Source organism: Cibotium barometz, chromosome 5 (genome assembly GCF_041138505.1).
Source record: "Cibotium barometz isolate CiBa-2024 chromosome 5, ASM4113850v1, whole genome shotgun sequence".
NCBI lineage: Eukaryota > Viridiplantae > Streptophyta > Polypodiopsida > Cyatheales > Cibotiaceae > Cibotium > Cibotium barometz.
Window position 1 is genome coordinate 11,837,762 of NC_141050.1, and position 14,666 is coordinate 11,852,427.

General features: G+C 40.6%; 1 protein-coding gene and 1 pseudogene across 2 annotated transcripts in view; both read left to right on the forward strand.

Annotated features, from left to right (window-relative positions):
• The first annotated feature begins 10,549 nt into the window (after window positions 1-10,549).
• Window positions 10,550-14,666, forward strand: part of LOC147638058 (putative anthocyanidin reductase) — a 258,444-nt pseudogene continuing 254,327 nt past the window's right edge. The window contains exon 1 of the transcript XR_015265965.1: window positions 10,550-10,811. The product of XR_015265965.1 is annotated as a putative anthocyanidin reductase (transcript). The remainder of the gene's footprint in view (window positions 10,812-14,666) is intronic.
• LOC147638059 (putative anthocyanidin reductase) lies at window positions 10,846-12,638 on the forward strand. Its single transcript, XM_086796412.1, has 5 exons — window positions 10,846-10,860; window positions 10,943-11,107; window positions 11,419-11,623; window positions 11,771-11,917; window positions 12,020-12,638. The coding sequence occupies exons 1-5, from the start codon at window positions 10,846-10,848 to the stop codon at window positions 12,271-12,273; spliced, it is 786 nt and encodes a 261-aa protein (XP_086652538.1). The 3' UTR covers window positions 12,274-12,638.

A 14,666-nucleotide genomic window follows, 5' to 3' on the forward strand; every position in this document is an offset into this window, starting at 1 on the left:
ACTATGTCAGGGAGAGACTCTCAGCAGGAGAGATCAGCTTGGCATATGTGCCAACACAGGACAACCTCGTCGATCTTTTTACAAAGGCGCTTCCTCATGAGAAGTTTGAAGCTTTCCACAAAGCTTTGGGCTTGCTCCCCTTTGTGGACTGAGCTACTTCGGGCATGGCACTTCCCTATACACATGAGTGCCAACTCCTCTCGTTTACACCATCACTCCCAAGGGGGATTTGTTGCCATATATATAGGCAGTGATGTGTGTGAACACACTTAGGACCGCCGGGGCACTTTTTCCCTCCTTAGGAGGTTTTTTCCCTCGGCTTGTATATACGCCCATCCTTCTAGGGCTAACTTATCTTTGTACATTGACACAATCTAATACACTAAGTGTTGTGTGCATTCTTGCTTCTTCTTCTCCAAGCTTTGTGTGCTTTCCTTCTGCAACTCTAATTCCAACATTTTTTATGGTTAAAAATGTATTTTTTATACATTTTTGTGGGTTTTTCCACGTGTATGCTATTAAATTTTTGCCAATTTTTTGCTGAAATGTAGTAGGGGGGGCAGCATGTTGATGCATGGAATGCTCTCCCGTGTGCATGGGACCCTCTTCACCTCTCAATTCTGATTTTTCCTTCTTTTTTCTTCTCCCGCGTGTGAACTCCTTTTAATAGGGATTTTTTAAATTAAACATTAATCATAATTAATATTTAATTATGATTAAGTAAAATTTTAATTAAAGCTTAATCCTCCTCTCTGTTAAAAACAGAGAAGAAGGGGGTGGAGAATGAGAAATGGAATGGAGAAGAAGGAGAGGAGAGAGGGAGTCTCCTCTCCCTCTCAATTTGGCGCACGCGGGGGGAGGAAGGGCGGGGGGTTTGATGTAGGCAGCCTGCGAAAAATTGCCACCCCCCCTAAAATGAATTTTTTGAAGGCTAAAGCTTTAAAATATATTTTGATTTTTTTAAAATAAAAACTAGTTTTTTAAATTTAAAAAAAGAGCTTTTGAAATCTTTTCAAAAAAAGCTTGGAAAAAAAGCCTTTAAAAATAGAGAAAATCTGACATTTGAGGGAAAAAAATCTCTCAAAAATTTTGGATTTATCTTCTTGAAATCCTTTGGCTTTCCGCATTCCTAGGAAACCTTTTGGCTTTCCGAATTCCAGAAACTTTTGACCTTTCACATTTCGTTTTTTTTTTTGTCTTTTCATTTTCCCGAAACTGTTGGCTTTCCGTATTCCGGGAGGAAGACTATTGGGATTCCGAAATTTTTTGACCGTTCGTATTCTAAATGCATTCAGGGTAAATTAAAATTTTCAAAAAATTCCTAAAAATTAGTCGAAAATTAGACAAAGGTTATTTTAAATTTTTGGAAAAGTGGGGTTGGTGTTTGGCATGTGGTGTGTCCATTCGAGCACTCGTGACCATTCAACTTCCTTTAAAAATATATTTTTGAACCTAGAAAATTAAAAAATCCATTAAAATTATAAATTTTCATTGGATTTGAGAATTGTCGGGTGGAATTGGAAATTTGTGATTGATGGGATTCTCAAAAAAATTAGGAATTTTCTAGAAATTATTTTTAGAAATCTTAAAAATTGGTATTTTTAAAATATCAATGGTATTTTAGCAAATCTATTTGCTATTTTTTTTTGGAAAAATATAGCTTTGGAATGTCATAAGATAAGTTTGGTGAAATTCAAAATCATCGTATTTTGAGGTCCTATCAAATTAAAAAAATTTAGAAAAAAATCATGATAATTCTTTTTCTCGAGAATTTAATATTTTTGAGATTTATTTATATTGAAGTACGTTTTCTCGTGCTAACATTAGATAGATGCGGGTTATTTGCATATTATTAGTACGATTATACCTCGTATTAGTAGATATTTCTGTTTGGATTAATTTTAAATGATATTTTCATGATTTTTTACCATTGTTTAGCCATTCTTTTTGGACATGTTTCATACTTTTGACGGCTATAATCTGCGTTCAAAGTGTGCTTCACCTTTGACACTTTTCCATGATAATTTATTTTGCACTTATTGAAGTGTGGTCTATGCTTAATTTCTTAAGCCTAAGACAAATTCTATCATGGGTCAGTTGATCGGTTTGTTTTGGTGGATTTTATTGGATGTTTTCTAAGTTTTATATAGACTCATCAGGTTCTACTTAGATCACTTGTCTAGGGGTTTTTTATTGTGTTACACACGTGTTTCACTTTCTTACTTTGGAGTTTTGCTTGAATGACACCATGTTCATATACTCCGGACTAATGAGTTGGCCACCAATTTTAATGCTTCTTTTGGTATGATTAATGACCATTAGATGGCATGCATTAATTTTTATGATCAACTATGGTTTTCATGGATTTTAGGAGCTTCTATGCTTTTATCCATGGTTTTATATGGATCTTTTGATCTTTTGGATAATATCATGTGCTTTGAAGGTAGCATTTGCCTTCGTTTTTTGCACGTAATTTTGGAGTATATTCCTTGTACTCTTGTACATATTCCAACTTGGATACCTAGTTGCTTATATATCTAGGTGAGTTATTTTTCTACCCTAGCTTTATTGTGTTTGGGTAGTTATCATTAGAAAGGCGTCAATAATTCAAACTTTTTTCTAATGCTGTACTCGGAAAGAGTTATTCCTTGATGTGATCTCATGTATATTGAGACAGGTTTTAGTATGTGAAAGTTTGGGATAAGGCCATCTTATTCCTTTTATACAGGATTTTATACATTTTTCTTAGACAGCATACTAGAGGGAGTTTCAAATTGTTAAGGTATGTATGGGTGGTATCATGGTGGTATGGGACGCTAGCGATCCCTCACATATATTATCTTATGGGATAATTTGGGCTCAAGATTGTTGCTTTGTTTACATCACTTAGCATGTTGACCTCAACATTCAAAGACAATCTCATTTTTTGAATTCATTTAAAGTTGTTGTGTGGGCATTCTCTAGATAAACTTCTTTTATCTATAGCCTGCATGTATTGATGAGTGTAATCTCGTCGGCATATTCACTTGTTGAAATCTTTTTCTTTAGAGTTCAATGAGTTTATCTTTTTGTGTGTTCGGATTAAGGAAATTTGGATTTTTCCTTTGTTGGCATTTCTTTCTCTAGCTCCGTACTTTAGGTGATTTATATAGTCCACCTGATGGTTTACGAATGTACATATGTGACTCATCGAGACGTTGATGACTCTCTATGTTGATATGGGTAACTCGGGACACCGATAATTCCATGTACAGATGTGAGTACGTCGGGGCACCGATGAATCCCTGGTTCCTGTTATTATAATGCCATGTTTTCTTACTTTATTCTGAATGGTTTACAACGAGGAAACTACTTTGAGTATGAGTTCCTCTAATTATCCGCACTCTGATGGGCAAACAAAGCATATGAATCAGATTGTAGAGGATATGCTTCGTGCATATGTCTCTGGAAAAGCATCAAATTGGAAAAAATATCTTTCAATGGTGGAATTTGCCTATAACAGTTTTAAACATACGGCTATTGGTTTTAGTCCGTTCATGCTTATGTATGGGTATCAACCCAGGGCACCTATTAATGTCGGTCTTAAGGACATCAAGCTTGATGCATCGAGGGATTTCTTACATGATATGCAGGAAATGCTGACCAAAGCTCGGGATTCTATCAGGAGTGCTCAGGATAGGGCACGGTTCTATGTTGATAGAGGACGCTCAATTTGGTCTTTTGAACTAGGAGCGTTGGTTTATTTATAACAATATAGACCCATGGTGTCACATGATCACCCAAAAACAATCCTTATAAAAAAGGGTTTTATGTTCCACGTGACAATGTAGGCTCATGGAGCCACGTGGCATTGGGTGCCATGTTATCACCTACATAAATTTCTTGAAACAAAATTGGATTATGTGTGCCATGTGGCAACACATGCCTACACTACCACACATGGCACCAGGTGCCATGCTCACCTCAAAAAAAACTTAAAAACCAAAGGTTGTGTGTGCCACATGGCAACACATGCCCATGGTGTCACATCATTACTCCAACAAAAAAAATAAAAAATAAAAAATGGGTTGTGTGTGCCACATGGCAACGCATGTCCATGGTGCCACATCATCACTCAAACAAAATCTTGAAAAGAATTGCTTTATATGAGAGAGAGGAGAGATAGAGAGAAGGAAAGAGGAGAGAGAGAGAGAGAGAAGGAAAGTGTGTGTGTGTGTGTGTGTGTGTGTGTGAGAGAGAGAGAGAGAGAGAGAGAGAGAGAGAGAGAGAGCATGAAAACCTTCGAAGCATCGACCACACAACCAAAGCTGGTAAAAGCATAGGAATTAACTGTAAGAGATGGTAAAAGCCCAAGAATTAACTGAGATATGCATCTCTCTCCAAGGCCCAAATATTCCTCCAATCATGCTAAAATAAAGTGAGGTAGAGATGCCCCAAAGGTTATAAGGCAAAGCCACATGTAAAGATAGAGGTGTGTATGTAGAGAGAGGGTGGCAGCACATGAGAGAGAGAGAGAGTATGGACTCTCCTTTTGTTTATTTTATAATTGACATTTCTAAGAGACCATTTTTTCATGAACAAGGCCTATTTTTAGATATAAGATGTTAACCAGTTTGCTATTTTGTAGAGTTACAAATATGGAAGGTTACGTCTTACACTCTTGTTTATAGTACCCTTTTCTTCAAACAACTTCATTTTTAAAAGGGTACGTGCTATTGTCCTCCTTTCCGAGGATTTATTTACCAAGTCCAAATGGCCTATGCTGGAGTTGGGATATGAAAAAAGATATGGGTTATTGACTTTCTTGTGGACATTAATTTAAGTGGTCATGATTATTTAAGTTTAAACACTTGTGTTTTTTGATCCAAACTTGTGAAGCATTAGACAGTACCACCCTTGCTCTTGCACAAGAGGTAGAGACATTGCATGGTGCATAGTGAGGTGAGAGAAAAGTTTAAAGGGGCGAACTTTCACACTTGGAAAACCAAGGTAAAGTTTAATCTCATGAAAAAGAGATTGTGGAACATTGTTTAAGGGAAAGAGGAAAGACTAACTATAAGCGAGAGTAGTGCACAATGGGATTTAAAGAATGACAAGACACTAGGCATTAAAGAGTAACACTTGGATGCACTACATAAGGTCAAAATATTATGCATTTAAAAATGTGGCACTTATCAATATTAAATAAAAATATGTTGCCGATTTGATGTAATGAAAGTAAAATATCGCTTTAGTTCCCAAAATTGCATGCATATACTTAAGCTACCAAGTAGGTTGCAATATTGTGGTCTTTTTTGGCATTCATCCACCGTACCGGAAGCTCACCATTTTTAATCGAACCGAGGCTAGTCAAGACCTTTACCGGCCTTACCATGCGAGACGTCTTTCATTGACTCTCCGTCAGCTCTTGCAACTACTTCACTTATGTCACCACACCATGACCTAAGATAGTCAAAATGCTTCCCCGGCATTATTGACATAAAACGATCTTAAAAAAATAGGTTTCACATACAATTATAGTTCCAACAAAATTCCCATCATTACACATTCTTTCACATCATTTCTCATCAGTTCTCATCGTCCCATATAATTTCTCATCATTCCATATCATTTCTCATTATCCCACATCAATTTACGTCCAATCACATCACTCCCATATTAACTCACATCCAATCACATCATCTCACATCCAATCACATTATCTCACATCATCTCATAGCCAATCACATCATCTCACAATTAATCACATCCAATCACATCATTCCCACATCAATTCACATCCAATCCAATCACGTAATCTCACATCAATGCACATCCAATCACATCAATTCACATCCAATCACATTATCCCACATCAATCCACATCCAATCACATTATCCCACATTAATTCACATCCAATCACATCATTCCCACATCAATCCACATCTAATCACTTCAATCCACATCTATTCACATTAATCCACATCTAATCACATCAATCCACATCTATTCACATCTTCCCACATTAATCCACATCTAATGACATCATTCCCACATCAATCCACATCTATTCACATCTTCCCACATCAATCCACATCTAATCACATCATTCCCACATCAATCCACATCTATTCACATCTTTCCACATCAATCCACACTAATCACATCATTACCACATCAACCCACACTAATCACATCATTACCACATCAATCCATATTTATTCACATCTTCCCACATCAATCCACATCTATTCACATCATTATCACATCAATCCATATTTATTCACATCTTCCCACATCAATCCATATCTAATCACATCATTCCCACATCAATCCACATCTATTCACATCTTCCCACATCCATCCACATCATTTCACATCATTTCACATCCATTCACATCATTTCACATCCATTCTTATCTAAGTGAAGTGAATTATATTTACAACCATTTCCACCATAATTCATCTACAAAATGTGTGCATAACCTTCTTCATTTTTCAGGCAAATGAATGATGCTCAAAACTCCACTTTTAGCATAAAACTTATTATGCTTAAATTCATTCTCTAAAGATATAAAAATTTCCATAGCTTTCCCACATTCTCTAAGAAACGATAATACTCAAAATTCCACAGGCCGAGTGCAGACATCACAAAAAAAAACTTGACCTCTGAAGTAAACTAGGATCCGTAGTTTACTTTTGGTGGCGATCCGATGGCCCAAATCGCCCCCACCCAAAATCGGGCCCCTTAGTCGTAGATCCCACGTCCTTTTCCTCGGTGTCCATAGACTCTGCCTGACCCTTAGACCACTCCAAACTTGAAGGGATATCACCTCACATGCTCTTTGCTGCCAACCAACAGTTTTACAAGCCCACAGCTAACTCCGAATGACTTTCCTCTTGAGGATGACTAACTCTGACCTGAAGTAGAATTAGAATCTCTCTTTTCTGAGTCAACTAGCACTTCTAGTTGCTCACACCACTCAAACCACACAAAATCCCATCACAATGGATACTCAACTGACAGCACCTGAATAATTGATGCCACACAGAAAGCGCTCAGAACACAAAACCTCCCTATTTTACTGATAGATGACATCTCTGACTGTCAGACGAGGCGCAAAAACACACTCAGACAAGTCAACTCAAGATCCTCTTACTCCCAGATAATCGTTTTGATGTTCTGCTTACACAGAACTAACTCTATATACTTTCTCTTCTCATTCTAACTCAGAATCAGTTTTGACACAAAAGACACTTGATTTGCCCTCTCAGAGATCCCTCCATCATCTCACTTAACTCAACACAAATAAAGTATCAAGGCACAAAAACTCACCCAACTACAAAAAACACAAGCTGAAAACACTCTACCCTTTTCATTCAAACCAAACAAACAATCTGAACAAGCGTGAGACCTTGGGCTTCAAAGAAAATTGAAGAAAGTACAAGAAACTTTCAGGATGTGCCCCACAAATAGACCCGCAACTTCAAACTTCACATCATCATCATCTTCATCCTCGACTAACCATCTTTCAATTAGAAAACAGGCATAGTCAAAGAAGTTCTAATCTGGATCACGTTTGTAATAGAGGTTTTGCTTAGAGAATCTAGGAAACACCTTGGCCAATCCTTCACGCGGCTACCTCCTTGTGCTTTGACCCAAACACTCCTCCCTCACTGCATTTGACTCTTCTTTGTAGACCTAGAAATACGTGTAGGCATCTCTAGCGTGCTATAGTGAGACTTACAAAAGCCCACACAACTGCAGTTCTTTCTTGATGGTCTCTCCAACCTTACTGTTATCCAACCACACTCGGTTAATCACCCATTTTCCTCTTTAAGCCCTGTCTCGCTGCCTTTGTTCTCTTCTAAAAGATTATGCCGCCTGGCTTCCATGATCGCCCGTATTGCTTCTATTTTGGTTTAGCACATTTGCATTTTTCCTTTGCCTGCCACACATCTTTGGCTACCTTGGATTCTCACAACACTATCATACACACACTCTGAGGGGCTCAGATTTCCCCTCACAACATGCCAAACTAGAAATGCATGTTCTCACTACTGAATGCATGTTCATAAGTTTGCAGGTATCCAACCACACATGTTCATATCTTGGATGCATGTTCACAATCATACTAGGCCACACATGTTCTTAGGTCCCCACACATGTTCCTAATGCCGTGAATGCACCCTTATAAACCTCAGAATATCCAAGATCACTAAGGTCACCCCTATAAGAATGATATATACCAATCCATAATGCCCCTATATGGCCTAGATCCCAAGATAGATCTATCTCCAATAAAAATGGATCTAGGTACATATCTAGATCAAATGAAAATCTCTCTAGATCCATATGCATAATCCTTTCTCCTATGAGGTCTCACCTCAACAAAATCATGGCTATGCTCACGTGTGTAGTGCCTGACTACCCAAACATATGCACTAAACCTAAGTGAATGCTACCAGGTATGCTATGAGAACTAGGAGTAGAGATAGAATCATAGATATCCCCGTGAATAGAAGCCCTAAAAGAGTAGCTTGACTCATCTAGCACTAGGAACTCAGGTCTATGCTCCTCATGCACTATCGTATGCTCATCAACATGTAAAGTATCATCATCCCCAATCTCAAGCATGCTAATGGATGCATCACTAATAAAAAACTGATCCACATGATAGTCTAATGTATCCATATCTCCTAATGCATCACTATGATCGACTGGAAAGTAGGTAGACATAGGCGTATCATCAGTCATAATGCTCAGAATGTTCATTGCCATCCCTCCCATCGAGATCATGCCCACATGATCTAACTCACACACATCACTCTTGCTATCACTATCACATGCATCATCATCATGTGCATATGTGTCAGTGGCATCATGTGCATGCGTATCAATCATCATTTGTATGTGTGTACCATACATCAATATCATCAGTGTATGTTCGTGCGATAAATCAATATCATCATGTGTATGTGTGCATGATACATCATCATGGTCATCTGAATCTGAGTCGGCATAGTCTACATCCTCGAGAAAACACAGTTGTAAAGGCTCAAGAGTGTAGGACACTGAAACAAGGAAGACCCATCCCATGTGAAAAATGCCACACCATCTATGTTGAGCCAAGGTGTTTCCTGGATTCTCTAAGAAAAACCTCTGTTACAAACATGATCCAGATTATAACTTCTTTGACTACACCTATTTGTTAGTTGAAAGCTAGTAGTAGAGGATGAAGATAATTATGATATGAAGTTTGAAGTTGCGGGGCTATTTGTGGAGATCCTAAAAGTTTCTTGTACTTTCTTGAATTTTCTTTGAAGACCAAGGTCTCAGGCTTGTTCAGATTGTTTGTTTGGTTTAAATGAAGGGTAGAGTGTTTTGAGCTTGTGTTTTTTGTAGTTTGGTGAGTTTTTGTGCCTTGATGCTTTATTTGTGTTCAGTTGAGTGAGATGATGGAGGAGGGATCTCTGAGAGGGCAAATCAAGTGTCTTTTGTGTCAGAACTGATTCTGAGTTAGAATTAAAAGAGAAAGTATATAGAGTTAGTTCTGTGTAAGCAAAACATCAGAACCATCATCGGGGAGTAAGAGGATCATGAGTTGACTTGTCTAAGTGTGTAAGAAGTGTTTCCAAGCCTCATCTGACAGTCAGAGCTATCAGCTATTAGCAATAGGCAGGTTTTGTGTTCTGAGTGCTTTCTGTGTGGCAGCAGTGATTCAGGTGTTGTCAGTTGAGTATCCATTGTGATGGGATTTTGTGTGGTGTGAGCAACTAGAAGTGCTAGTTGACTCAGAAAAGAGAGATTCTACTTTAGCTAGGTCAAAGTTAGTCATCCTCGAGAGGAAAGTCATTCGGAGTTAGCTGTGGGCTTGTAACTGTTGGCAGTAGAGAGCCTGTGAGGTGATATCCCTTCAAGTTTGTAGTAGTTTGAGGGCCAGGCAGAGTCTATGGACACAAGGGAAAAGGACGTGGGATCTACGGCTAAGGGGACGGATTTTGGGTGGGGGCGATTTGGGCCATTGGATCGCCAAAAGGAAACTAGGGCCGAAAAAGAGGCCGAGTTTTTTTTGTGATGTCCGCACACTCGGCGTGTGAAGTAAACTAGGGATCCTAGTTTACTTCACAGGCCAATTTTTTTTTGAGATGTCGTGCTTTGCCTCCTCTAGTTTACAAAAGATCTACGGCCCCAAGTTAAATTGAGCCACCCCGTAGTAAAGTCAGGCTTGCCATACTGACTAGTTTACTCCAGTTCCCGAGTTTGGAATTAGAATTTTTTTTGCTTAAGTCTCAAAATGCAAAAGAAAGGATTTGAACCCAGGACGTGCCGCTAGGGAGGCCATAGTCTTACAATTAGGCTATAATTTCTACTAGCTAGTGTATCTGGCCCATAGTAATATATGCTTTTGTTATGCGGGGCATCCCTAGTTTACTTTGGGGCCCTAGTTTACTTTCGAGGATCTGACGGCCCGGATCGTCCCCGTCCAAAATCGGGCCCCTTAGTCGTCAATCCCCACTTGAACCCCCTCTTAAATGCACCGTGCCTCTTAGACACTAGGGGCGGACACTGGTGATTTTCCGACTTTGGAGGACACTGGTGTATGAGAAAACGGCCTCCCAAACTCATGGTCTCTCCCGCTCGCTGCTACTATCACACTCCTGGTAGTGAAGTGCCTCCTGCTAACCACTCTTGCCATGGCAACACTACCATCATCAGCTCATGAGAGCACAGTCTTGGTGACGGGAGCCACAGGCCATATCGGCTCGTGGCTGGTCTCACGTCTCCTGGAGAGGGGATACAGGGTGAGAGCAGCAGTCATGGACCCAGGTATATTCATGTCTGCTGTTGTTGAGAAATGAGCATGGAGTTTGCTGCAGTGAGATGGAGGAGGGAAAACCCAGATCATTGATAATGATTCATTGTGTTTGTGTGCCTCCTGCATATATATTCTTACAGAGGATAAGCGCCCCACCATCCTTGGCCTTCCTCCCTCTTTAGCTCAACACCTGGAGATTGTGAAAGCCAATCTCCTCGTGGAAGGTGACTTCGATGCTCCCGCCCACGGCTGCGATGGAGTCTTCCACCTCGCTTGTCCAACAAACTTCATTGTGGAGGATCCTCAGGTCTCAATAACATGCAAATCTCTAATCAATCAATTAATTAAGGCATTGGCATGGTAAGCTGCCATTTATAACAACACAAATCTTGCTACATATATCACACACACACTCGACTCGTACGACCCATGAGGTGCGTGGTCACTGGGCATGCGCCATGAAAAATCCCCCCTCCTTTTTTTTGTGAGAGATGGGCACGAAAATCAGGCTTGTTCGGGGGTGGGGGTTCATGCTCGCGCCCTCAGCTCGAGAGGCCCAACTCATGATTGGCTTGTGCATTTAATTAACTACATTGTTGTTTCCACTCTGATTGGCAGAGAGATGCTATTGATCTTGCGGTCCAAGGCACTCTAAATGTGCTCAAATCTTGCATCAAATCTCCCTCGGTTAGGCGTGTGGTCCATGCCTCTTCTGCGGCAGCTATCAAGTTCTCAGGAGAGAAGGTGGGAGGCCAAGTCTATGATGAGTCTTGCTGGACTGATGTGGAATTTTGCAAGAACCACAATGTGTTTGGTTGGGTGAGTTTTCCACTAATAACTTATGCATCCCCATGAACTTTTAAGGGCATTTGTGTCAAGAATTGTTCTAAGTTGCTACAATGAAGGATATGTGTGTAAACTGTCAAATGGATGTTGTTATGCTTGCTGCATGTTCCAGCCATATCTTGAGGTAAGACCCTTGGAGAAAAAGTTGCTACTGAGTTTGCACAGCAACACGATTTGGACCTGGTTATCATCAACCCGACTCTTGTGAGCGGGCCTTTCTTGATTTCAAGGATCCCCAATAGTGTCAAGACTTGTCTAGCTTTGATAACAGGTGAACCAATGAGATCAAATCTAAGCTATAACATAAGCAAGATGAGATAGAATAATTCAATGGGATGCCTTCATCACATAAGATAATATGCCACATGTGCAGGGGATCTAGTCATGTTGCCTTTCCAAAAGCGCATGTCATATGTCCACATAGAAGATGTGGTGAGCGCCTTCATCTTTCTTTATGAAACTCCCGCAGCAAAAGGTCGCCACATCTGCTCTGCAGAAGATGCCTCCATTGGACACATTGCACAGCTCATCTCTTCCCGTCACCCGGAGTTCAAAATCCCCACAGAGAACAAGCTTCTTTCCATTTTTTGCACATCTTTTTCCCATTATTTTCAATCCTGCTTCTAATTCTATTTATCTTCTTCCCCGATTTTTTTCATTAGCCTAGCCTTCCTTGGAGAGCCTGTGGTGTACTACTTTGACTCCTCCAAGCTCAAGAACCTCCGCTTCCAATACAAACACACCTTGGAAGACATCTTGGATGACACCATTAAATGTTGCAAAGAGAAAGGTCTGTTATGATTAAGGCTAGAAAAGCTTCATATTTTTCCTTCTTTTTTTCCTTTTTTTGTGGAGAGGAAGCTAAGAGAAGGTTTAAAACTCTGAATGGGTTTAAAACTCTGAATGTATCAACCAGGGCATCTCTCTCTCTCTCTCTCTCTCTCTCTCTCTCACACACACACACACACACACACACACACATACACAGACACACACATTGCAAACATGTAGAATGACAATCTCTCTCTCTCTCTCTCTCTCTCTCTCTCTCTCTCTCAGACAAGTCTAAGAGAGAGAGAGAGAGAGAGAGAGAGAGAGAGAGAGAGAGAGTCATTCTACATGTCTGTAACATGTGTCTGTGTGTGTATCTTAGGGGGTTTAGATAAAAATATGTAAGTATACCACGTGAGTTCAAATGAAGGGATTTTTTAATTTAAAATTTTAAGGTAAATTTACAAAAATACATCTACAAATAGGTTTTTTTCTAGAGAGAGGAGGTGTGGAAATCCTTAAGGGGCAAAAATGAGAGTCCATATTTTACCTAATGTTTGCCAACCCTGAAGACCAACCCGCTGAATCTGGAACTAGAACAACCTGCATCCCACTCAAAAGAAGAACCACTTACTCCTAATACCCCGACCTCACCACCACTATTCATAGCACCTTCACCACCACCACCCCCGTAGCCTCGTCCCCTCTGCTACCACAACATATGATGCAGCGAGACTAGCTGTCACTGTAAAGTATCCCAATTTTTTTGGAAAATCCTCGGATGATGCTGATGCTCACATCTTGATGTTTGATACCGCTTGGCGTGTCAATGTACCTGGCCTGGTGGACCAACACCTCAAAAAGGCTTCCTTTGTTCCCACACTCCAGAAGACTACCCCTCTTTGGGTTGCTCAGTATGAGTATGTCCATTTCTCCAATTATGATGCCATCCGTGATGCATTCCTTCAACACTTCAAAGAAGACAAGACATCCATACATGTGCTAGATAAGCTGTGCGCAAAATGAACCAGAAGAGAATGATAGCACTTGGAAGATTATGCTACAAAGTTTCAGAAACTTCTCCGCAGGCTAGATGCAGCTAATCGGCCCACGGAGGAAATTCTCAATTCTTATTTCATGAAGGGCCTGAGCAAGCAACTCAAATGCTCCATTGTTGGTGCCAACCTGACTACCATCACCACATGGAGTAGCTTGTAGACTCAGCTCTCATAGCAGAGCGGCGGGTGTTGGTAGGCCCTATCAAAAGCAAGGAAAAGTCCAAGAGCAAAAGGAATTCCAAGAAGTCCTAATCCGGATCTTCGGACAAGGAGGATGATTCTGATGATTTCATAGTCGCAGTGAGGAATCGGAGGAGGAGGAGGCAGATCAAAAGGCTAGGTCCAAGAGCAAGAAGGCAAGGAAGACAACCAAGAAAACAGTTGTAGCCATGGCATAGTTGGCCAGTGAAGGTGCGAAGCCCACTTCTACTGTTCGATTAGAGACTTGGTATGTGAAGTGTTGCAATTATGGACATGGAGCTGAAGAATGCGTCTTGAATGAACTTTGGTGTGCCATCTATAGAAGTGCTACACATACAACTGAAGCCTGCTGCTACAATGGCAGGAGAGCTCCTCCACAACTGGTAACCCGACCTCTTGTGGTGGTCGTCGCTCGCAATCCAATCCAGCCAGCCAATGGCTCCACTAGACCAGTACCACAGACCCTAATTCCACCCATGTGGAAACTTTCCTCCCAGCAGGGACGTGGCCGACGTCCGAAGGCATGTCTTCACATGCTTTTATTGCCATGCCCAAGGCCACCGAAAGTCGAAGTGTGAAATATGGAGAAAGCATAAATAGAGGGAGCCCAATCTTCCACCTGGTCAACCCGTATAGTAAACGCGGTGGAAATCCAAGCTCTAGATGAGCAAGCAATACCTCGGCCGACCACATAAGCCATCGAATCATCAGCCTATGGCAGGGACCAGATCCATGCAACCCAAGTCTCCGGAGGTGGCGCACAAACCGACCTCGGATAAGAAGGGGAAGCAGAAAGGAGTCACTTGGAATGATGCACGCTTTAGGATTTGCAAATCCCAATCAATCAAATGCGTATGCAAAATTTGCAAATTGGGTGCCGTAGCAAATACCTTTCTAGAAATCCAAATTGATACTCGCACCTGAATTCACAAATCCGGCACCCATACACTCGAGAGTGTGCTCTGGAGGATTTTGTGCATGCACCTGCGC